The sequence below is a fragment of the Podarcis gaigeae genome, assembly GCF_964106915.1.
Source record: "Podarcis gaigeae genome assembly, chromosome: 6".
Classification (NCBI taxonomy): Eukaryota; Metazoa; Chordata; class Lepidosauria; order Squamata; family Lacertidae; genus Podarcis; species Podarcis gaigeae.
In genome coordinates this window covers 81,176,074-81,200,464 of record NC_139682.1, presented here as the reverse complement: position 1 = coordinate 81,200,464, position 24,391 = coordinate 81,176,074, and the positions used below count along the sequence as shown (strand labels likewise).

The following is a 24,391-nucleotide window of genomic DNA, read 5'->3' as shown; positions in this document are numbered from 1 at the left end:
TAACTGCAAATGCTGCTTTGCAAAGTATTTATTTACTGTACAGCAGATGTGAGGAACTTGGGCACTTCCAGATCTTGTTGGTCTCCAATTCCAAACCCCAGGCAGCAGGGTCAATAATCAGTTATGATATCAGCTGTAGTACAGCAACATCTGGGGAGGGGGGGCACAGGTGCCCCAGTTCTGATCCAAGGAGTATCACAATGTTTCAAAGCATTGTGAGCAAAGTATGGAAAAGATTTAGCGTGTCGGGGGAAAGTCCCAGGTAAATCTTCTTGACTTCAAAGTAGCCTCAACTAAAGTGGCTATCTGCTCTAAGAAACCTTCCAAGTGTCCTTTAACAAGTTACTACTACTGACTAGCAGTAACTTTGCTAACAGCAACGTTTTTACTATTTGTAAAAATAGGTTCCAAACTAATGATTTTATAATAAATTGTAGTGGTGCCCCTTTCTGATAGAGAAACCCTATTGGAAGGAGTCTCTAAATTCTGAGAAGAGTAAAGAGACTTTTTCTATGTCCGCGAAGTGTCAGATTACAAACCTTCTAACATTAGTGCCATTGTGAGAAATTTAATTCAATTATTTTTATTTTTCTGTATGTTTGTTTGTTCAGCATTCATATAACCTCAAAAGCCGCTTACTTCTATTATTAATGGAAATAAGAAGCTTCAAGTAAAAAACATTGTTTAGATAAAGAAGAGAAGAAGCAGAAAGTCTGGGGTTGTGTGAACTGAAATCTCAAATTAAAATTAAAAGCATAGTGACAAAAACACAGTAAATACCACAGGAGCTGACTCACTGAATGAGGCTGGCAATTACTAGCCAAAGTGATGTTTGTGTTGTGAACAATGATCTTAAATAGATGACAACACCAATTCCTATACTTTTAGTTAATTATTCCTAAGCATCGCCTTATAAAATATTTCTGCAGTAATGGATAATACTTTTAAAAGTATTTACTTTTAAAAGTATTTCAACAATACTCTTCATATGGAGCAGGAAGGGTAACAAGACATCCTTTAGGATAGAAAACGAGATCAAAACTGTGAAATACATCACAACATGAAGGCTGGATCAGAGACACAATGCTTTCAACTCTCTGAAGAAAACAGTTTTGAAAAGGGGGTTGCTTCTTGAGAAGGCAGAGGCCCCGGGAAGATGCAGTTATTTATATTAATCATGGCACTTTTGATCCAGAGTAGGCCACTGGGACAGCAGATTCTGATCCCATCTTCTGCTATGCCAGTCTAGACTCAGTACCGCTAGAAACTTATGTGAGAGTCATAGCACATGTGTTGCATGTAGACAGCTCCTGTGGTTACCATATTTTGCGCTCCATAAGACACACTTTTTTCTTCCTAAAAAATAAGGGGAAATGTCTATGTGTCTTATGGAGCGAATGCGTGGTCCCTGGAGCTAAATTGCCCAGGGATGAAAAGCAGATCATGCTTTTTTTTCTTTTCTTTTTTTGCTTTTTTTGAAAGAGGGAAGTGGGAGTTGAAAGGAAGCAAGCGATCTGGGAGGGAGATAAGGGACACTAGAGATAAAGGAGGCTGCCTGGGAAGGGGGAGGTGGAAGCCCATGGATCCTCAGGATTTTTGCATTGGGTCACCCCAAATTCACCATCAGATCACATAGCATGTCCATGGCTACAGCCTGCACCACAAAAATCATACATCCACTGTTTTGTTCCGAATTTTTTTTTTTCTGGTTTACCTCCTCTAAAAACTAGGTGCGTCTTATGGAGCAAAAAATACGGTAAAATAGAAAAAGAAAACAGTTCTCCAAAAGCAGGACTGGGCAAGGCTACTTTGCCTGAAACCCTGGAGAACTGATCATAGCTGGAATGGAGAGTAAGGGGCTGGATGTACCTATAGTCTTGTTTGCACTTCATACTAAGCCAAATATATAATCACACAGGTTTCCAGAGAGGAAATGCCAGCTGCTTTGCTCCTTCCCTGCCGTTCTGTTGCTGCGTTGCACTCAGATAAGCCATGGTTTGTTCAAAAGCATAGTTTGGCATAATGTGACATGCAAAACAAGCCAGTATAAAGCAGCATCATGTGTCCATTATGCTTATTGCAGTATGATTTCAAACCTATTAACATTATATATACAATATATATATAAATAGAGTATACTATACAGTGGTACCTCAGTTTAAGAACAGCCCTGTTTACGAACTAATCAGTTTACGAACTCCGCAAAACCATTAGTAGTGTTCCGGTTTGTGAACTTTACCTCGGTCTAAGCACGGAATCCGAACATTGGAAGGGCACTGGCAGCGGGAGGCCTCATTAGGGAAAGCACACCTCGGTTTAAGAACGTTTTCAGTTTAAGAATGGACTTCCGGAAAGGATAAAGTTCATAAACCGAGGTACCACTGTATATACATCTATAACACATGCCCTTCTATTCAAATAAATATCGGCTTCATTTCCAAGTCATTAGGATTATAGTATTTTTAAGGAGAGGAAGACAAACACTTTAAGTTACTGTCCATTTCCTATTGCAAATTATACTATACAGCAGACCCAGACAACAAGCTCAAAATCCCAGCACTACATTGCATACTCTTGATTGTTGATGCTTGACTTACAGAAAAAAAAAGGAGGGTAGCCAGTTAGGCTTAGACCAGTAAATCTGAGCATGTGGAATATGTCTATTAACTATCAGCATCCACCTCCATCATTTATAATTGGATTGTGCCTAAGTTCCACAGTACTTATAATGCCAAAACAAGATCAGAGAGAGAAATGTCCTGATTTCTTTTGCATTACAACTGGGAACAGCTCTCCCCTGGTGTTGCACAATAGCAGTGACCACCCAAAGACCTCTGCATTAACTATGGACACTCTTCCCACTGCCTGCCAAAGAAACGGGCATGAGGAAAGCCCACGATGTAGGTTGTCCTTTATAACTGCCCTAAGGAAGGATAAAATTTCTTACTGAGAAACAAAAAAATATGGAGATTCCAGGGAATAAATTTAGTTGTGTGTACAGATGTTGCAAACTGAGGTATCCCCTTATATGGAATCCCACGGGGTGTTTGAATGTGTGCTCTAAAAAACAAAACAAAAAAATCTACTTTAGAACTCCTCATACTTCAAACTATCTAACTGGGGGGAGGGAGGGGGGAGAAGCTGCGCAAGTTACAAGAAACTAAAGTCCGCAGAAATCATGCCGTCTTACGAGAATTCATGTAACCACACCTGACAATCATTTGCTTGACCCATTTTGAGTAAACAATACACAGGGTACTTGAAGGGGTTTTTTCCTGCCCTTGTTTTATCCCACTCTTTGCTGGTCTCTTATTTTACGGTCAGAGGTTAAACTCCTGACCTCTCACCTTTAAGGCAAGTTTTTCTCCTCTCTTGCATAAAAAAAAAGTTTTTCACACTGTGAGCATTTAGATTAGCCCCTCTCCTTTGGAACAAAAGCCACGTCTTTGTATCGCTGGTTTGGGCATGGAGTCTGTACATCAGAGGAAGCTGCTCCTACTTAACATTCACAATAACTGTATTGTGAGGCCCCACTAAAGCCTCGTCTCTCAGTGTCTAGACTTTCACCCAACCAGCCAGAAAAAGAAAATCCTATCAAGCACTCAACTGAAAATTAACTAAGGTACCCTGTTGTGAACCTGATGAAGATGTTATTTGAACATACGGTAAAACTTTCCATTGTTTAATAGAGAGATAGGAGAAAACTTTAAGAGGCCTGAGCTTTAAACAATCATTGGCACTAATTCCCTTATGGGTCAGTACGTACATTTTATTGGGATGCAGCTACCAGCCCTCTCTGCTCCTTTAAAGTGCACAGAGTACAAGATGACATTCAAACTGCTTGTTATTGAAAATATATTTGCCCCTACTTTATTTAGTCTAAAGCAAGCCATTTATATATATATATATATTTTAAATTAAGATTTTTTTGTGTGGCAACAAAAAAGATTCCTATGGTGAGGCATATGGCAATGGAGCAACCCACAAGCCTTGGTACTGAGGATGCAGTTTTATAGGCTTGGGATTTTAATATCATTGATGCTTTAGAAAGAAAATGAAAGCATTTCATCAACTGATAGCCACATATATTGTGGGTCTTGAATAAAGTCACCAAGACACACCAATGACATTGTGAACAAACATGCTTATATTTCTGCCTAGTTTACTGGTAACAATTACTCAGGCTGAGCAAAGAAATTCAATCAGTATCCAGCTTGCTAGAATTTAAAGAGCTCAGGGGCTCTGAATCAAGACACCTTGGTGCTTCTTTGTCTATAGGCAACTGTTCTGCTGCAGTGACTACACTCATGCCATCTTCTAGCAGTCCAGCAAGGTTATGCACTTACTAGCAGAAGCAGTAAATAGAAAAACAAACACAGGATAGGAAGACAAGCAAACTCGAATGGAGAACAGGAAGGCAAATATGTAAGAAAGTTACTTAAAAATAAATTTGATTCAGGCGTTTCCAGGTTTCAAATGTTTAAATGTTCTAGAATTAGCTCATCTAGTGAACCTTAAATCAACTTAAGATTTATGTTCACACATTTACTACACTACTATCAACAGATAATTTTATGAGAGCTAGTTATCAGCTTCATTATACAACGTGTGTCAGAAATATTTGGCCATTCTTACTGCATGCCTAGTCTTCAACATGTTTGATATTGTCCTTAAACACTCCTCCCACACTTTTGGAAGAGGCACAACACATCATAGCACCCTTTCCGTTCAATCTACCATTCCATTCCCATCACCTTAACCATTATTTAAGAAACACATTACTCAGAGGGAGCTAGAAAACTCTTCTCTGACAAAGGTCACATTTTCTTGGGAGTTTTCTGTTGGGGCTGCATGCCAATTGTAGGTGGAACTGAAACCTGTCCTTCTCTGAGAGTTTTTTTTTCTTTCTGACTCTCCTCACCTAGCATGGTGGGAGAAAAAGATCACTATTGCCACAGTTCTCAACTGATCACCTGTAGAGAGCTGGTCACCGAGTGTGTGTGGAGGGAGGGAGGGAGGGACGGAGGGAGGGAGGAAGAAAGAAAGAAAGAAAGAAAGAAAGAAAGGACAGAGCTGTGCACACTGGCCTTGCTCCCAACCCTCACGTGTTTAGCTGAAGGCCAGAATAAAGCCTGTGTGTACACAACTTTACATGCATTCGGTTCCTGGTTGAGCAGAGAGCACCACACCACCTAGGCTGTATTCTGACTTCCTGTGGATGTTAGAGACAGCAACAGCACTAACAATTGCACCATCCATGCATGCATAGTTTTCATGAGCAGTGGTCATGAGGCACATGCTTCAGATCTGTGCTAAATTTGGTGCTTAGGATCAGTAATGAACTGGATGGCGATAAAACAGATTCAAGCTCAGTCCAGGCAAGGCAAACAGATGGTCATTTGTCTAACCAAGATAGTGATGTTCAGCCTGGATGGGATGGGATGGAATTGCACTCCCCATGAAAGATCCAGTCTGCAGTGCTGAGACACTGACTAATCCAGCTTTGTCACTGGAGGCCCATGGCACACACAGTGTTTATGTAACCACCAAATACCAAGTATGCCTGAAGCGCCAACTGCAACCCCTCCCAGACAGAGATAGCCTAGCTAAAAGAGAACATAAATAGTTTAACATAAAGTGAGAAGAGAAGATTCTGTTAGTTGCAGCAAGAAGAAGAGCTAGGAATAGTGGTCCCACCTACCTGCTCATCTATTGCAGGTGGGAAGGGACTACAATTTCCACAGAAGCAGGATGTAAGACTAACATATAAATGAAAAGATGCATGGATAGCCTGCTTAGTGCTGCCATTTGAAATGTAGGCCAGTACTTGGATAACCACATGCATGGCTCACTACTTCTCTTGTGGCCTTAAAAGTCTCCTACCCCAGCATGGCTAGAAGCAGCAAGACCCTCTATACAGGGTTTGTCATGAGTGACCTTCCAGCTCATATGGATAGCTGTTCAGAAGGCTATGTCAGCACAAACCAAACTACCAAGAAAAAGCATAGAACAGCATTTCCATGTAGCACTAAAAATATTCAGGTTAGGATTTCAAAGATTAAAAAGCTAAAATATCAAAGTATTTGAAACAGGGTAGGTGAGTAATTAAAATACAGAAACCTATCCCAAAGTCACCCTACACACCCTATTTCCAGTCCTAGTTACTAGTCTAAAATTGTTTGCTATTACCTCAACTTCCTCCTCCCAGATTTTTGCTATTTTCAGGTTTGACAAAACATTGGTCGCTTACAGGTATCTGTGTATTCAGCATTCTGATTTGTTTGCACTGATTTTGTCAGGAGGTTTAGCACTATTTAGTGCTAAATTGGAGCAAAAGGCAATTGACGTTTACTCTGATTTAGCACTGAAAAGTAGGTTGTCCCTGGGAAAGGAGCTGAGCAAGGGAGAGACTGCTTAGACCCAGGGGTATAGCATGGGGAGGACAGGAAGATGGCCCTGGGTGCAGAATCTTGGGGGGCACAAACCAGCCCCCCCCATGCACCTGGCGCCCAAGCACTCACCTGTCAGCAGGCAGACGCTAAATGGGTGTGGGAATGGAGGGTAAAGAGCACCCTCCACGCCCCACTGGTGATGGGCAGGGATAGAGTATGGAGCATGCTCTTCACCCTCTGTGCCCCGCCTGGCATATGTGTGCCAGTACATCAGTGGCAGGGGCTGGGAGAGAATGCCCTCCATGCTCACCCAGTCCCCACTGCTGATGAGCAGACACTCATGTGCTGGGGGGTGGTCAGGGCATAGAGGGTGCTGTTCAACTTCTGCACTCTGTCCCCCCCCCCAGCAGTGGCAGTGGCCTCTATCCCGCTGGGGGGGGGGGTATGCATGCGGCAGCAGCCACGTCCCCATGCACATCAAATAGGAAGCAAGGAAGTAAGAGCTTAACAAAATGGGGGAAAACCCTCCCTTTTTTTAGCTGGCCTGAAAGGGAGAAAAAACCCAGAGTTGGGTATATTGTTCAAGAAGTGGATACAATCAGAACCGTGACAAGCAACATAATCCTCTACCAAGTCAGTTCTACTAGTACATTCAGATGAGTTTACTGCCATGTAGGACTGCAACCTAAGTTTCTCTTGAGCTGAATCCGTGAGTATATTCTCTGAGCTTTATCACTGGCACAATCCTATACTTAAACCACAGCCCCCAAACTTGTGTGACTGAAAGAAGTAGCCATTATCTCCTGCAAGATGCATTTTTTTACTATCTTCTCATCCCCAAGCTGAACAGCACTTTCGTGGAAATGAGTGACTCAGGAAGGAAATGTAAGATTAACACTTCAGCACAGTGTTGCTCATGCATCTCTATGGGAGGGCAAGGCACCTAAACATTAATAACAACATTCTGCATTTAATTGCACAGGGCGTTATTAAATAGGAAGGATCTAAGTTTCTATTTTTAAAAGCTTACTCACCTGTATCCTCTGTAACTTCTGCTTTGCTGAAATGAGTTTCTTATGCAATAACACATTTAAATTCCTTGTTGGCCCCTTTACAAGGCAAGTAAATGAGCAACTATAGCATGTTTAGGAAACTTCATTGGTTTTGGAAGTAAGTTCTAATGACGAGAGGCAAAGTCAGTAGAGATAACTCGATCTATGTTAAGATTTGTATTGACAAAATTATGTTGAGCAAACCAGACATTCATTCGTTTTTCTAAGGCATCCTTCATCTGAGGATCACAGGGCAGTTTACAATACAAAAACACAAAAATATGTAACATAGTAAGAAATAAAAATAATACCACACACACATGCACACAATACTAAGAAAAATCACTTGTGGGAACAAGATCACTGAAGTTCTCATGAACTATCTGAAAGTTACATTTACAGAGATATCTGTTTGTACTGCTATCCACAGAGGATAGGTTCCTAGGTTTCTGTGATAGATCACATGTGGTCTATCAGCACCTCCTGATTCATTTGTACATGTGAACTTGGTTGAGGGTCGTAATTCCCCTGCCCAAGCAATTGTGAGGAACAATTGAAGAAAAGAAGTAAGAGAACTGTTCATAGAGAACAGGAAGAGAAGCAACTGCCACCATCCAACAGAAATCTGGGGAGCTCCGGGTCATCATGGAAACAACATGTGGCAAAGCATTGCTCTGAGCCTAAAAGGCAAGGATAGCGGGCACTAGAATTAAAGCCAATAGACTGGCCCCCACAAGAGGCTCCAGAAACTCTCCACAGGTTTATTGCTTTATCTCCAGCATTCCTTCTTATTGCAATTCTATAGAACTTTTCATTATTTGGGTAGTTTTTAACTTTAGCTCTTTCTAGATGACATGGTATATACACTCAGCACACATGCATGGGTTGGGATGACACGGCTTGGCTCTCCCCCAACATACATGTGTTCAGCCTTACACATATACAAACATTACAAAAGTAGGCTTGTAGGTGTGACCAAGAGCTCTCACATGTCGCCAAGTGAGAGCCACAGAACTGAAGGGCTAAATGCCCTCAGGCCTCGGCCTGGCCACATCCACCTTAGAAGGTCATTGGAACTGCTCTTCTGTCTTCATTTCTGGCCTTGGATACAATTTCTGCATTGCTTCTCTGTGCCAATTCCTGCTTTACTCATGGCTCCAACACCAGACTTCTTCCCTGACTTTGGCTTCCTGGCTCAACTCCTACCACATTTTGGGCCACTGCATATGGATCAGCTCTGATAGGGCCCCTGCCTCTGCTAGCAAATCAGCTGGTGAAATCCTGACCATGACCCCCAAGCACTAGCCACAATATCTTAAGAGCTACCATTTTAAGCCTTCCTATGTAACCTTTTATAGTCAAGGGGAAAACACTGGATTTCCTTTAAGGATGCTGCCGCCAAATAACACTGCAAGATACAAAGTGATTTCCTAGCTTGTAAAAATAATTTCCTTGAACACCATCAAGACACAAACATTCTATGGAAAGGAAAACTGCCCTCATCAGTAGTCTAAATAAAGACAGCTCAAAGCATATCCTTGTTTCTCAAAGAGTGCATTCACAGTGGGAAGTCGTTTTGTGTTCCATTCAGAAATAACTGCTGGATTCCCCCCTCCCTTCTCTTCTGAATAAGTCCTACAGTTGTTAAATTAATTCTAGCACTGCTACACAGGGAAAATTTCTGGCTACCCTTTTACACAGTGCTAGAATTTTCTATAAATTATTTTGACGACTGTTCATCACTTTTGCTCCTTTTCACTCAAACATGTTCACTGGAATTAAGCAAGCCAATATATATCTGGATCCACACTTCCAGCAAATTAATAATCATGTAACTATCACAATAGCCTGCAGATAGTAGCTTTGAAAATAAGTATCTCACCTATTTAGTGTTCTAACTTAAAAAGCAAAAACCTTGAGAAAAATAAAGAACTACAGCAGATTACAGGTAGAATTCAACTACGTATTACTCAATATTAGACCCACTGAAATTAGTGGTCCTACCTCAGCTATGTTCATTAATTTCAATGGGCCTACCCTGAGTAAAACTTACTTGAATACCACCCTACATATTTCCCATACAATCAGTGCCTAGTTTTATCATTACTCTTTTTTAGGTTTAAGCTCACAGCATTTCAGCTAATAAAGGCAACAACCAATTAACATGTGTCTGAAAGACACACAATTACACATGTGTGCTGAACTAGGAAGTGACTGAAAAAGTCACAAAACACATAATAAAAAGAGTGGAATGGGGTAGGGTGGAACAGAATGGGGGCGGGGTGGGGTGTGATGGGGCGGGGCATTCTTATACATGCTCCGCCAACTTGTGTGGCACCCCATAAGAAATGGTTGTAGACTGGCAAACGTTAACTTTGTTGTATTCAATGAACTACACAGGAAGTCTGCAACTTATGCACATTTATATTTATGTGCATGACATTTTTAAAAGAAAAGTTAGAAAGGTAGTGGGAGTCCGGGAAAAACGGCATTGGCAATCGCACTCGCCATTGAACCCAATGGGTTTTGACTATACACAATTTTGGCTTTAGGTGCAATCCGCCCTGTATAAATTGCAGTCTTACTGCAGTCTGATCTTAAGACGTCTGCACCAGCATATCTGCTTGCATTCCTGATGGCGTTCCTGCAACACCAGAGTAAGGTCAGGGCTTGTGTTGTGTCATCCAGTCATAAGAAGTATCTGTCCAAACAACAAAGCCTTACATTTGAATTCCTCAGTGGGAAGGATGTGCTCTACAGCATTATGGGCATGCTGCTGGCATTCACAGTGCTAGTAGTGGACAATGGAACAATGGAGAAAAGAACCTATTTTACAATAAATTACAATTGGATTTACTGGATTTACATAACAAAAAACCTGTCCCAATCAGATCCTTAGGTAAAGGGACCCCTAACCGTTAGGTCCAGTCGCAGACGACTCTGGGGTTGCAGCACTCATCTCGCTTTACTGGCCGAGGGAACCAGCATACAGCTTCCGGGTCATGTGGCTAGGATGACTAAGCCACTTCTGGTGAACCAGAGCAGTGCACGGAAATGCCATTTACCTTTGCGCCGGAGCGGTACCTATTTATCTACTTGCACTGCATGCTTTCGAACTGCTAGGTTGGCAGGAGCTGGGACAGAGCAATGGAAGCTCACCCCGTCATGAGGATTCGAACCGCCGACCTTCTGATCGGCAAGTCCTAGGCTCTATGGTTTAACCCACAGCGCCACCCGCGTCCCTTTAAAATCAGATCCTTACCATAGCATTAAAGTAATGTTGCAGTGAATCAGAGAGGAAACACAGCATTCCATCCTCTTCAAGGTGTGGGAGGACACAATACAGGCAGAGCAAGACATATATTGCTCTTTAGCAAAATACAGAGCATGCAAACTTGAAAACAATTAGGAAAAAGATCCTCTTATGAAAACAATGTGTTGTAGAATATGAATCAAAGTTGATAGCTATGAGCCAAAGAATTGTGTGCCCAGACTTCACATGCAAGAGGAGTCCTGGGTGCCTTTCTCCCTACCCCATGATCCAGCAAGCCATCCCTGATTCATAAGCATCACAAGACAGATGTTGCGGAAAGGATGTCATGAGAAGTTCTGTGGAAGAGCACTTTGAATCCTGACCAACACATTTCATTTGAAGAAATGCAGTGCACTAGCTTCAATTCAGCTCTTTCGTATCAATGACTTTGCCTAGCTTATCACAAACATGGGCTTCACCCCAACCCCACACACTTTTGCCATTATAACGTACGACACCAGAAGTATGCCAGTTCTAGTTCTGAATAGTTTAAAAAAAACATATAAAGCAAAATCATCAGAGGTGGTCACCTCTGGAAGAAACGAGGTGCTATGCCAGAAGCCACATTTGCTTTTTCATATGCCAACCTGTTCAAATATAAGCTACAAGATGGGGGGGGGGGAGAGAGAGAGACTATTTTTAACAACAAAAAGAGCATGTGGCTGAAAGGAGCTGGAATCTCCCCCCTACACTATAGTTGGGCAGTGCTGTGTTTGGATCAAAGCAGTCTTCTGGGCCTGAAATAAAATCAGCAATAGCACACTGACTGGGCTGCTGCTTTCTGCAGAAATGATGTGTACAAAAGAGAACAATCCAAACATGTAACATTTGGGAATCAAGGTTTACAAAGCCTTCCGTGTGTTGTTTATAGCTGACCTCTTTTCTTTCTGTTTTCACTAGCATGAGGAATTCTACAGAAACAGATACCAGACCACACTAAATTCATCTTCATCAACATCCTATCAGACAGCCTGCTCTACATTTTTTGGTCCGAACTGGCAAGGTGATACCAAACTCCCCACACTCCCTTCCACCCTGCATCTCCCAGGTCTTTAAGAACTGGGTCAGCCCTCCCTACTTCTAAAAGGTTAGGAATGGGGGAGGGTCACAATAATAAAGTTTCCTTGACCTGCTTCTCCTATCTCTTCCATGATATGCATACCAAATATCTTGCCAGCAGTGGTGAAGAGTGCTGCAGAAAATTCTTTGCAGACAGGAGATAAGGGAACAAGACAGTAGCAATCTCTCTCCTTCACCCACCCACCCACCCACCAATAGATTACACAGTAGTAATCATAGTCACTGAGCACACAATTTCCAAGTTATACTGTGAAGACCCTAATAACTCTCCTCGTCTTCAAACCCCCATAGGAACATAAAATATCTAATCTTTTCTATTCCTGTGTTTGTAAATCCCATTATAATCGCTATTTGAAGAGAGCATGTCTCTTGAAAAACACTGGTTCAAGACATCCTCTAAATATAATTAGTTTTCAACAAAGAATCTGTTAAATTACACCACAATACTATAGTGTTCTAACATTATAAGAGGCTGACTTTTTGTCATTTATCATGCTTGTAATGTGATAAAACATTTTTAAAAAGAAAATGACATTTAAAACACACATTTTTTACAAAGAAAATACGTCTGTGGCTAAAATCAATGTTCTTAAAGTGTGATGTGGGTTTTCCCAAAGGGCCAAGAATCATTAAGTAGTAAGGTGAAGACATAAGTAGATAATGGGAACAGAAAGAGAAGAGGAAAAAATGTCAAGAAACTATACCCCACCCCAAACAGCTCAGAAAACACTTCTCTTCTTAAAGGCACATTTAGGCCACAATTGTCCCAAGAGACATATTTGAAACCACAGCAAACCACATGCAAAGAGGTGCATGTGTTTCATGTTTGTGCAAAAAAACTATAGATCTTCAGCTAGCTGAATGGTTTGTCCAGCTCCTATATCCAGAAGAACAAAGCCAGGACCCAAAGAACCATACAACTAGCTTTGTGTGCCCAATGGGGTTTTGAATTTGTAAACAATGCCAACTCACAAGACACTTTTGAAGCTGAGAGTTCAAAGGCAGTTTGTGATATGACATGGTGGCTTGCTGTTCAAAGTAATAAATAAAAAAAAACCTAGGCAAGCCTATGCCCTTGGATGCACCTAAAATAGCACTTTGGACCAAGTCTTTGTATGCAAGGGAGTCTTTTGATATCAGCAGGACTTACTTTTGCATTAAAAAAAAAAAATCCTTACTCAGCCAGGAAGATAATTTGGGTTACCTTGGGCTACTCACTATCATTCAGTCTAATATGCATCTCACAGGATCATGGTGAGAATGAATAAATGATCAGAATCAGGCCACTAATTGTTGCAATTGTCACTTTAGTAACAAAGTTTGAGAATGCTTGACCCAAAAACTGAGAGTGTGATGGCTGGGCAGAGCGCAGGTAGTCTGCATGCAGCCCCCAACCTCATTTTATGTGGCTCCCAGAGCCTTTGAAAACTGTCTCATTCTTTCATCCCATCAGAGTTTGTTCCTTCATTTCCACCTATTTTTTCTGGCTTTTATCCCTCTTTCCACCTTATTTCAGAATAACTGGAAGGGGTGGTATTCTACTTGTCAAAAATAAATTGATACTTCAAAACTTTTTTCTGATTATACAGCTTGGGAAAAAGAAAGGGGGTTGCTGTCTGAAAACAAATTTGTAGGCTGTTGCCTTGTGTGTACATATTCTGCATCTGTATGTATGTGTGTCAGTCATAAAGGTTGTGTAAATCTTAAACCAGTCCCGATATGCAGTGGTGGACTGGTGAGTGGTGCCTAGGTCTGGTAGATAAGTTGATTGCCTGTTCTAAACAGGGTTGGGGAGAAACACACACACACACACACACACACACACACACACAAAAGAATCATGTATTGGTTGGGGATATTCCTGGATTCATCTTTGTCACTAGTCCAAATAGCCTCAGTGGCTTGGAGCACCTTCTATCAGTATTGGCAACTATAAGAACTCTTGGATAGGAACAGTTTGGCCATGGTGATCCATGCATCGGTAACCTCAAGGTTGAATTACAGTGGTACCTCGGGCTACAAACACTTCGGGTTACAAACGCTTTGGGTTACAAACTCCACTAACCCGGGAAGTGGTACCTTGGCTTGCGAACTTTGCCCCAGGATGAGAACGGAAATCGCATGGCAGCAGCGGGAGACCCCATTAGCGAAAGTGGTACCTCAGGTTAAGAAATGTTTCAGGTTAAGAACAAACTTCCAGAACGAATTAAGTTCGTAACCTGAGTACTGCAATGTACTCTATGTGGGGTTGCTGTTAAGGCCGGTCTAGAAGCTATAGCTGGTGCAGAATGCTGTGGCTAAGCTGCTGCTGATATCCAAAGCCCTAAGCGGCCTAGAACCTGTTTGCATGGAAGTTCACCTCTTCACACAACCCTGCTTGAACCCTTCTGCTACATGCCCAAAAAGTTATTTTAACAAGTACTAGACCCAGAACTTTTAGTGTGGTACCCACACTTTGCAATGCACTCCTCCCTGGAACTTGTAATCAAATCAACAATTTGTCATTTTAGGCATCTCCTTCAGGCTTTTTTATTCAACCAGGCTTTTACATGGTAGCATAATTTGATAATGTTCATGCTGGTTTTTCAAAGTGAATTAACATACTTTGATTGGTCTAATTTTGTATATTATTTCTGTTTCTTTCAGGTATACCACCACAATATTCTTGAGTGGTGGGCAATTTATAAATTATTTAAATAAGGCTATCTCCTTTTAACAGCTGGTGTTATTGTCCAGAATCAGATGTACAAATTTAAAACATCAGCTTCTGTAACTGAAATGTGGTTTCAGTGAGCCTTTAGCACACAACTGTTATGACAACACTGTGGCACTATTTGTCTATTTAAGGCAAACGTGGTTGAGATGATCACATACAACTTCCTGTTTGCTCAAAGGAGAACAAAGATGTACACCTAAATTTAAAACACAAGGGGGATAATCAAATTTCCTTCATTATTTATACCATCCCCCCCGTCATTTCTATTCCGAGAACCAAATTCATATACAGTAAACGATCCCTAATTTAGCATTAAGTTGCCTACACTACAGATATAGGGTGGTGTTCAACTATGTTTTAATCAGACTCACTGAAATTAATGAACATGACCAAGTTAGGGCCATTATTTTCAACAGGTCTACTCTGAGTAAAACTTAGTTGACTACCTCCTACAAGGATATCAAAAGTTTATCTAATGAACAGATTAACATACAACCACAATGTGCATCCAGGTATCAGCATGCAAACAACCTAAATTCTACTTGAAACATAATGTTACCATTTGGGGAAAATAACATGCTAACACTATTGTTCTGAGACTTAATGGAAAATTCTAAGAGCATAAGATGATTTTTCAAAAGTAGCCCACCAATGTTACTAAATTACACTCTTCAAGCCTATTAAATGAAATTAGTAATCAACACAGTGGTACCTCGGGTTAAGTACTTAATTTGTTCCGGAGGTCCGTACTTAACCTGAAACTGTTCTTAACCTGAAGCACCACTTTAGCTAATGGGGGCCTCCTGCTGCCGCAGCGCTGCCGGAGCACAATTTCTGTTCTCATCCTGAAGCAAAGTTCTTAACCTGAGGTACTATTTCTGGGTTATCGGAGTCTGTAAGCTTAAGCGTATGTAACCTGAGGTACCACTGTACTACCCCAGCTGGCCCTCACACAACAACATGCAAATCACTTGACACACATCTCCCCCACTTTCAGGTCTGGATGCCTAGGAATTCATTTTCAGATATATAATTGATTGCAGAGGCCTCTACATCTTAAGAAATTAGAAGGGTAACTGATTAACACAGTCATTATTCCTGCTAATAAAACACCCTCCAAACAGGAGCACAATTCCCAGTATTTCAACAAAGGGCTGCAGATTGCAAAATGTGACCCATCGACTGCTCACTGCCTATCTCTGTTTGACGCAACTTAGCAGCACAAACCCAAATGTGACTTCCGTTCCTGAATCCTGGATACTTTTTAAGTCACCATAAAGCCTTTCTCAGTCTTCCCGTCTGCTTACAAACTTCAGCATCACAATACAGTACTGGAAAGTCCTCATGGCTTGTGAGGAGACCCTCCCTGGAGCCCAAAGAGAATTTTCCCTATAGATTATGAAGGAGCAGGACTCTGGTGCTTGCTGGCTTGAAAAAGGTGCGTGGGGCCCCTGCTGCTGCTGTGCTAATGCGCTCAGAGGTAAGACTCAGGAAAACTGCTTTCCAGCAGGTCTTCCCTGTGTGGCTTTCCCAGCCTCTCTGGGCTTGTGGTGCTTTGAGGCAGAGGGACTCCCCTGAGTAGAATCCCTTCTATAGCCACCAAATGAAGAAGGTCCAAGGTAAAGGTCCAGAAGAAAAGTTTTAAAATGTTTTAAAAGGACTGTATGAGTTTTCTCTAATGCTGCACTACCCCACTCAACAGCTGATGGGCAGGAAGCCGTTCCTTGCAGCAGGGCTTGGCTAACATCCTGCCTTCTGAAGCACTGCATCAGTGCAATGCACCCTGTACCAGCACTGAGACCATATCTCTTTCCCACCATGGCAGTGCAGGGATGGTGACTGGCACTATGCCAAAGAGAAAAGGCTGCTATATAGGATGCCAGTCATTCTTTTATGGCATCTGTTCTCATACAGACTGGGCCAGAAGGCTGCCTAGAAAGTAGAACAGAGTCAAACAGTCTTCCCCACTTACAATGTACAGTCCACTAAATAATAGTAAAGTTCAAATGAAGGTTCAGACATCTTTGAATCAAAAGCTTGAACTTAACAAGAAGCCAGCAGTTGTTCAGCAGTAATTGCCAAGCACTTGTCTCCTTTTACTTGGTCTTAGATACCACATACTTTTTTCAGCAAGATATATAGGGCAGAACCATCTGCTTGATGCCTTTGTATGTTCACCTGCACTAGCCACAAAGCCAAGGGCTGTCAACTTGCAAGCAGTTATCAGCAGCATCCTGCAGGTGTGGCCTGAAATGATTTGGCCAGGATGTCTGTGAAGACTCAACACAAATTGAAATGTAACCAGTAGTATGCCTTGCAAAGTTAGTGTGGTCCAGCAATATTTCCAGTTCTGGGGAAGGGTTGTAGCTCCGTGACAGAGCATATGTTTGATGTGCAAAAGATCCAATGTTCAATACCCACCATCTCCAGGCAGGGGTAGAAAAGCCTGAGACCATGGAGAGTAGATAATAATGTGTTAGATCAGGGTTTCCCAAATGTGGGTCTCCAACTGTTTTTGGACTACAATTCCCATCATTCCTGACAGCTAGGGATGATGGGAGTTGTAGTCAAAAACCAGCTGGAGATCCAAGTTTGGCAAATCCTGAGCTAGATGGACAAATGGTCTGACTCTGTATGACAGCTTCCTATGTTCCTAATATTAGACTGAATTGCAATATGAGCTGGAAAACCTCACTTAGAAAGAAACAAATGTTTTGGTTAGCAACCAAACCATCAAGGAAGTTGCTCTCCACCCAAAAGTGGTGCCCACTGTGGGCTTAAAAAGAAGGCACCAGGTTCCTTTCTGGTCCAGCAAAGACTAGTGTCATTTTGTTACATAGACAGGCATCTTTCTTCCTCAATCACACAACAAAAGTGGAAGAAGCTGTCAATGTGAAACTGACAAATCTTAATATTACTAGGATTTCTGCTTTTTTAAGGCCTCCATATGATTTTACAATATATATATATATATATATATATATATATATATATATATATTTAAATGTTATGTTGTCTGCTCAAACTATATTTTTCAACCTGTTTCTACCAACCTCAGCAGCCATATACAACAGCCCAAAAACTGAAAATGAAAAGTTCTCTGAAAGGAGAGTGGGGATGGCATGTCAAGCAAGTGGCCACCTACAACACACAGTTGGTGAGCTGCAATTGACTTGAAGAGTCGCGTGTTTTCTTTTTTGAGGAATACTTCTAGTCTATTTTATCTCACTTCAAGATCCAAGGCAGCTTATAATATTAAAAAGCTAATACAAAAGTTCCTAGGAAGCTCAGAAAATATATTTTATTTTTCAGCATCAAGTCAAGCTTGGCTTAATCACCAAAGCCCCCCCCCCCAAAAAAAAATAACAGCATAATCACAATATGCCAAAAAACCAAGGAGCAACAAAGCTAAATAGGCTTCCTGGGAACTGGAGTTCCAAACCCCAGATTCAGTTACTAAAAAGGCCCTATCATATGTGAACACCTGCCTCATACCAGACAGCCGGGCAGGGGGAGAAGGAAGTCACAAAGCAAGATTTTGGATGAGGTAAGGCATCAGTAATCAGAGGTGGGAGGGAAATCTGAGCAACGATGGGGAGAAATTGCCATTGATGCCCAAATATTACATATAAGAAGTAACACGACACAACCTTTCCATCAACTGTAAACTAGAGAAGTGTTAATGTGAATAAACTGATTCCTATCAGAAGATACGTATCAATTACAAGATAGCAACCCAGCATTACACTATTTAAAAAAAAAAATACTTCAGCAAAAGGGTTTTTAAGAAATACAGAAAGATTTAGAAAATTTCCACCAGTGGACATTTTTCAACAAAAATCCGATAATTGTATAGGTCATATTAAGGTCTTTTTGCCTCCTAGCCCAGTCTTTCCTGCTGCTCAGTCTTTGCAGGGAGACCATAATTTTCTGCTTCTGATATTTCTACAGCAACACTTATGACTGTGATGTCATAAACTCAACCCCAACTTCACAGCAAGATCAAGCACAGTGAGCAGATGGGATGCAAAGAAGAAAGCCCATTTAAAATACAAATCTCTTTCATAAAGAAGAAAAGGGTGCAGGCACAGAGGGTGAATGGGTCTCATTTCTAAGTATGACATATTCAAAAGATTATCCTAGCATGAAAATCTATTTAAGGCTAGACCTGCAACAGACCAAGTAACTGTATAATTCACTACATTTTATGTTAAATTTATTAATTTAAGTTGAAGGTAGAAAATGCTAGTCAGAGGAAAGACTGTTATCAGTATCAAGACAGAGTAGGGGGAAATGTTTAGAACGTGGGGGAAAATAAAAGAGTTATGGTTTTAAACACACAACCTCAAACAGAAAGTCCCCCACCTTCACCAAATGTACATAGCTATGCCTTCCTATACAACATTAGGGACCCTGTTAGTGGAGGGATGTGGAACATCAGTCCTGGGGGCCAAATGCAACCCTCCAGGCCTGTCTGTCTGGCCCTTGAGACTCTTCCCAGGCCACATCTCCCATCAGTTCTGTGTTCTTGAACTGTGACCGTGCTTCTTCCTTGCCTTGGTGGAGCACAGATAAGAATTTGTGAGTGCATGTAGAAAGCAGCCTACTGAACAGAAGTAAAATTCACCTTCGGTGCTCTGCCCACTTTTGCCTCTGACCCTACCCACCATTGATATGTGGCACTGGGACTACATTTTTAAGAGTTGTTTCCTGTGATCCTGGAATAAAGTTTAATAAATGACTCTATCATATGGATAAAGCCCTAGGCAGGGCACTGTTTTACTTGTCATTTGAAAAAGACCAGGTACTTTAAAAAAATTATTTGATTCAGAATTAAATCCAAAGATGGGAGGGAATGGTAGTAAAATGGATGCAGCTGAAGCCCTGGGACACAAGATGAAGATCAAAATTATTTGGAAGTGAATTTTCCTCTATGGCCCCAGATTATCATTAAGCTCCTACAAATCCTACAATTCTGTGATATTGACCTTGAAAGGGTCCTATTTAGGAAATAAGCATGTGCTGAATTTGTGAATTCAAGATAGAAAAATGACCAAACTAATCTCTTGCAAAGCTGAAAATATTATTTACACATACTGTGCCTTAACCGTCAGATAAATTCATAGTATTCCCAGTATAATGCTGTGTCCTCATTATACTGTGCTACCAACAATTGACAGACTATGATAGGACTCTGCCCTGAGACCAAACTAAATTAAATATAACACAGACAGAAGTGATAATAAGTAATACAGGGTGGAACCTTACACCTGTAAGAAAATAATTAAGACTTTTCAAAAAGTGTTTACTTGTTATTGCCAGCAAATCCTCTCATTTAAAAATACACTGACTAGGATGTGGCCTGGAAGGCTGGTATGAAAATCTAACTCATACAGTGATTATTTCCAAAGTGCAGAGTGTAACTACCCAACTCTCACCATATGAAAGAGCAACCTAGACACAAAGGGCAAAATGAAAAGGGGAAGGCAGAGGAACACATACAAAAGAGACATCTAAAAGCATCCGTCTCTCTGACCCAAATCATAACTAAGGTGGCAGCTACAGGAGCATGTGAGGGAAGTTAAACCTTAACAAAAAAATTAAAGAAATGGTAACCAGATCAGAAGCTAAGGCAGGTATGAAATTCAAAGAAAACAGACAAGGATATCGCTCTTGAGAAGGCTTGGCTCAAGAATATTTTCCACCTTCCCCTCCCCACCCAGTTACAGCCCACTTTCCAGTCATAGTGCCCTGAAAGAAAGCTTGCAACAATAAATTATCAAGAAGTCTGAACTATTAGTCCCAAAACCAGAATGAGTTTGATCCAATGGTTTCCTTATTCCATCAGAGGAAGGTAAACTTTGGATCTATCCCAATGAAAGTCACTAAAGCGATAAACGACAGGACTGAATAAAAACCAAACGTAATAATTTTACCCTGCCAAAACAGGCCTTGGGTGTCCTTCCCAACAACCTTTATGGAGGTCACCCTGCAGTCTTCGTGAAGAAGTGTGTCACACAAAACAGCTACCGAAGAAACCCCACTCCTAGAGAATGTCATTGTAAGCTCAGATAAAAAATGTACCTGGCAACCACTTAAATGGTCTTAATGGTACATAATGCTTAAAAGCTACGTGACTACATCTGCAGAGGCCTCTGGCTTACACGCTCCCCCTTCTAGTGTGGACCCAAGAAGAACAAAAGCTTTTGCTTCCATTTTTGACGAAATACAATTTCACTATTTCTTCCAAAGCCAAAGGAACTGTGGTTAATTTACACTGTGGTTAACTCAAACAGGCCAGGATCTATTGTGGCTTGTTCACTAACAAGAGTTTGAAGTAATCAGAGTTTCACAAGTTCAGGCTAACAGGGAACTCTGATTAGTTTAAAAGCAAAAGCAGAAGCTTTCAATCTGCTCTTCATGGCCATATCAGAGGAGCAAATGAACAAACCCACAGTTCATTCAGACTCATTCCATTAACACTAAACTATTGCTTAGCACTGCAGTCAAACCAGGCCAGTGTGGTAGGAGTTTATATAGAAGGCCTTTTATAAAGGCCCAAGCCATTGAGGAATCTAAAAGGTCAGCTGTGGCCCTTTGAATTTCGCTTGGAAATTAACTGGCAACCAGCAGAATAATATGGGGTTGCCAACTCAAACAATATATTCTGGATCTAGCGGAGTCCAGCAGTTTTACACACATATGCACATGGAGTTCACCACAAAAGCCACACACACACAGATGACAGGCCAACCAGCCAGCAAAAGCATAGCAACTGTTGCATGATAATCCTACTGCAGCATTTTGGATCAACTGAAGTTTCCAGACTGTTTTCAAGAGCAGCCCCATTCATCCAAGAAGCATGAAGGACAAAAATAAAATACACATAGTGCCAAGTGTGATTATTCTAGAAAAGAAGAACTGAATTATCAAAAAAAAAATGACTACACAAAAACAAAGAAAAGCTGAGACATGCTAGATGCTTTCTAAGAGATCTAATATGAGAAGTACAAAGTACTGGACTGCACACAAAAAAGTCTCGTGATCAGAAAATTGTTTGTTTTAACCAAGAATGAGAATAGAATCAGGAGTCAAGTATAGAAGGAACCGAATGGAGGACCAAAGAGTGAACTTTAAGTAAGGAAACAGAAACACATTCAAAGAACGAAAGCAAAATGCAGTGTTGGGAAGAAATGCAACCCAACAGGAACCATGAAATGGTGTTGCACACAGCAGATCAGGGTGTGGGACAAGTCGATTGCATGAATAAGTTCAGCCTATGATAACCTGAGGGGGACGCAGGTGGCGCTGTGGGTTAAAGCCTCAGCGCCTAGGACTTGCCGATCGAAAGGTCAGCGGTTCGAATCCCTGCGGCGGGGTGCGCTCCCGCTGCTCGGTCCCAGCGCCTGCCAACCTAGCAGTTCGAAAGCACCTCCGGGTGCAAGTAGATAAATAGGGACCGCTTACCAGCGGGAAGGTAAACGGCGTTTCCGTGTGCGGCTCTGGCTTGCCAGAGCAGCGATGTCACGCTGGCCACGTGACCCGGAAGTGTCTCCGGACAGCGCTGGCCCCTGGCCTCTTGAGTGAGATGGGCGCACAACCCCAGAGTCTGTCAAGACTGGCCCGTACAGGCAGGGGTACCTTTACCTTTACCTTTTTATGATAACCTGAACAATGATGCAGTCCAAAGACAAAACAACCCACAGGGCAACAATACCTGGGTGAAACAAACCAGCTGAGATTCAGTATAGAAGCAGCCCATAATATTGCAAACAACAAATGTTGGAAATGACAAATCTTGGCAATGTCTTATATGGCAGTATTTTCAACAACTGATCATTGCTATTGCTCAGTGACTAGAGACCTCAGTGCTGTTGATACCATTTCAAAAGCTCCGCATAAAGGCACAAAAACACTTCTGCTTTGGCATACTGATTTTCTTCCCACAACACTAGAAAAACTTTCAAAGTTTGTGCTCGCATAAACGAAGGCAAACCACATAGCATATTTCTGAAGAGGCTGTTTAAGCATGTTATTCCTGTACCTTTCATACAGAGTGGACCAGAAGTAGCCGTCAACAGTAGAAGAGATGCTGTTTCCTTTTTGAAACATGCACCTTCATTTCACCTCATTTTATTTGTCACAGACATGCTAGAAACAAGATATTGTGTATATTTTTCTCATGTTTGTATTATCTAAAAAGTCTAGTATCTGCTGCCTCAAGTAATTTAGTCCTAACAGGTTTGTTCACAACCCAAGTTGCAGAGGTGTCATTAATAAGGAAGGAATAGGCCATCCCAGTGCCTCAAGCCTAATGAAAGAACCAAACAAATAAAAAGAACTGATTTACACAGTTAGGAAAGAAAAATCACATGACACAGCACTCTCAGGATGGTACCATTTCAAGATGCAGGGAAGACAGCAAATGTGACGACTTTCCTTCAAGAAAAATTCATTCCAAGTAGAAAATCAGCACTAGCAAGCAGCCTCTCCCATACACGCTAACTCTCCACAAGCAAATTATATGATTCTGCATGCCAGAAACAAAGACATGGCTCCCTACCTATATCCTTAAATGGTACAGTCCTGAAATAGCATGGCTACTTACAGGGGCATAGCCAAAGAGAAAATCACCTGCTTAAAACATTCTAATTATACATACTGCTAAACACAACTTATTAAATTCATTAGAATGTGCAAATTGAAAAAGGTCAGAAAAGCTAAAGCATGAACTTAAAGTAAGCTGCATGTCTCCAATTAAATATTATATTTGTCGCAACTAACAATAATAGGGGTAAATAAAACACATGTAACATAGTAAGCTGTAATTAATTTTCCTATTATTTAAAATCTAGTGTCATAAAAAAACCAATTTAAGCAATAATTAAGCATATGTCTTTCGATATATTGCCTACATTGAAAAAGATATGTGAAATAAACAACCTGAACATATATTTTGCACCTTTAATTTATATAGATGAATACAAATGGCTAAAGTATATTACCTTCATTTTCAGAAGCCTGGCATTTTACCTGTAGCACCAAATCAAAAGTACTCTCTGGATTTTCCCTGGAAGTAAAAACAAAACATTTAATTAGTTATGCATGCAACTCAAGAATGCAAACTATCTGATTACAAGGGTATTATCACTGCTTTTGGTTAACATTCAACTGCATGTTGACTTTGAATTGTTCTCCTTCTCATATCACAAAGATATTCCTCTCTATCAATCCATGATGAGATACACACATAATTGCATCAAGATTCATGTCCAACAAACAATTTTCAATCTTGCAGGACAGGTGGTGTTCAAGTAATACACAATCTGTTTCCACGTGGATCTGACCACTGGATGATGGGAGGAAGGCTCATGTTGGGGAAAAATAGTTATGTGAATCCACACGGAGGCTGACAAATGCAATGACTCAGATACCCTGTCACAAATCAGAAGTAACATTTGCTTTTATGTTCTGAGAAAAATGATTACTTTTCTCCCCCAATAGTGAGCAAAAAAAAAAGCAACTACAAATATGAGATTACTTATTTCAGGGTGGCAACGTATACAAAAATGTGTTATCTATCTAACTTGTTAGCATGTTTCCTTACAGTCCTGTACATCAGCCAGCTCATATTAAAACACTGAAATAAAAATCAAACTTTTAAAGTCAAAGAATGTTTTGGTTTTGAAAAAAGAACAGAGAGCTCAGTGGCTGAAAACGACTCCCTATTTAAAGCCATCAGATTGTGGACCATTCTCCCACACAAGGGCCATCAGGTTTTTTGGATGAGTGGGTGGTTTCCCTCCCGCTACATTGTTGTACTGCTATTTTGCTGCTC

General features: G+C 41.1%; 1 protein-coding gene across 4 annotated transcripts in view; it reads right to left on the bottom strand.

The window, feature by feature from the left end:
• The window catches only part of DENND1B (DENN domain containing 1B), a 170,592-nt gene that overhangs the window by 141,084 nt on the left and 5,117 nt on the right, over window positions 1-24,391 (bottom strand). For all 4 annotated transcript variants that reach the window (XM_083745346.1, XM_083745345.1, XM_083745343.1 and 1 more), the window contains exon 2: window positions 23,559-23,623. In XM_083745346.1, the coding sequence (XP_083601472.1) occupies window positions 23,559-23,623 (65 nt within the window). The remainder of the gene's footprint in view (window positions 1-23,558; window positions 23,624-24,391) is intronic.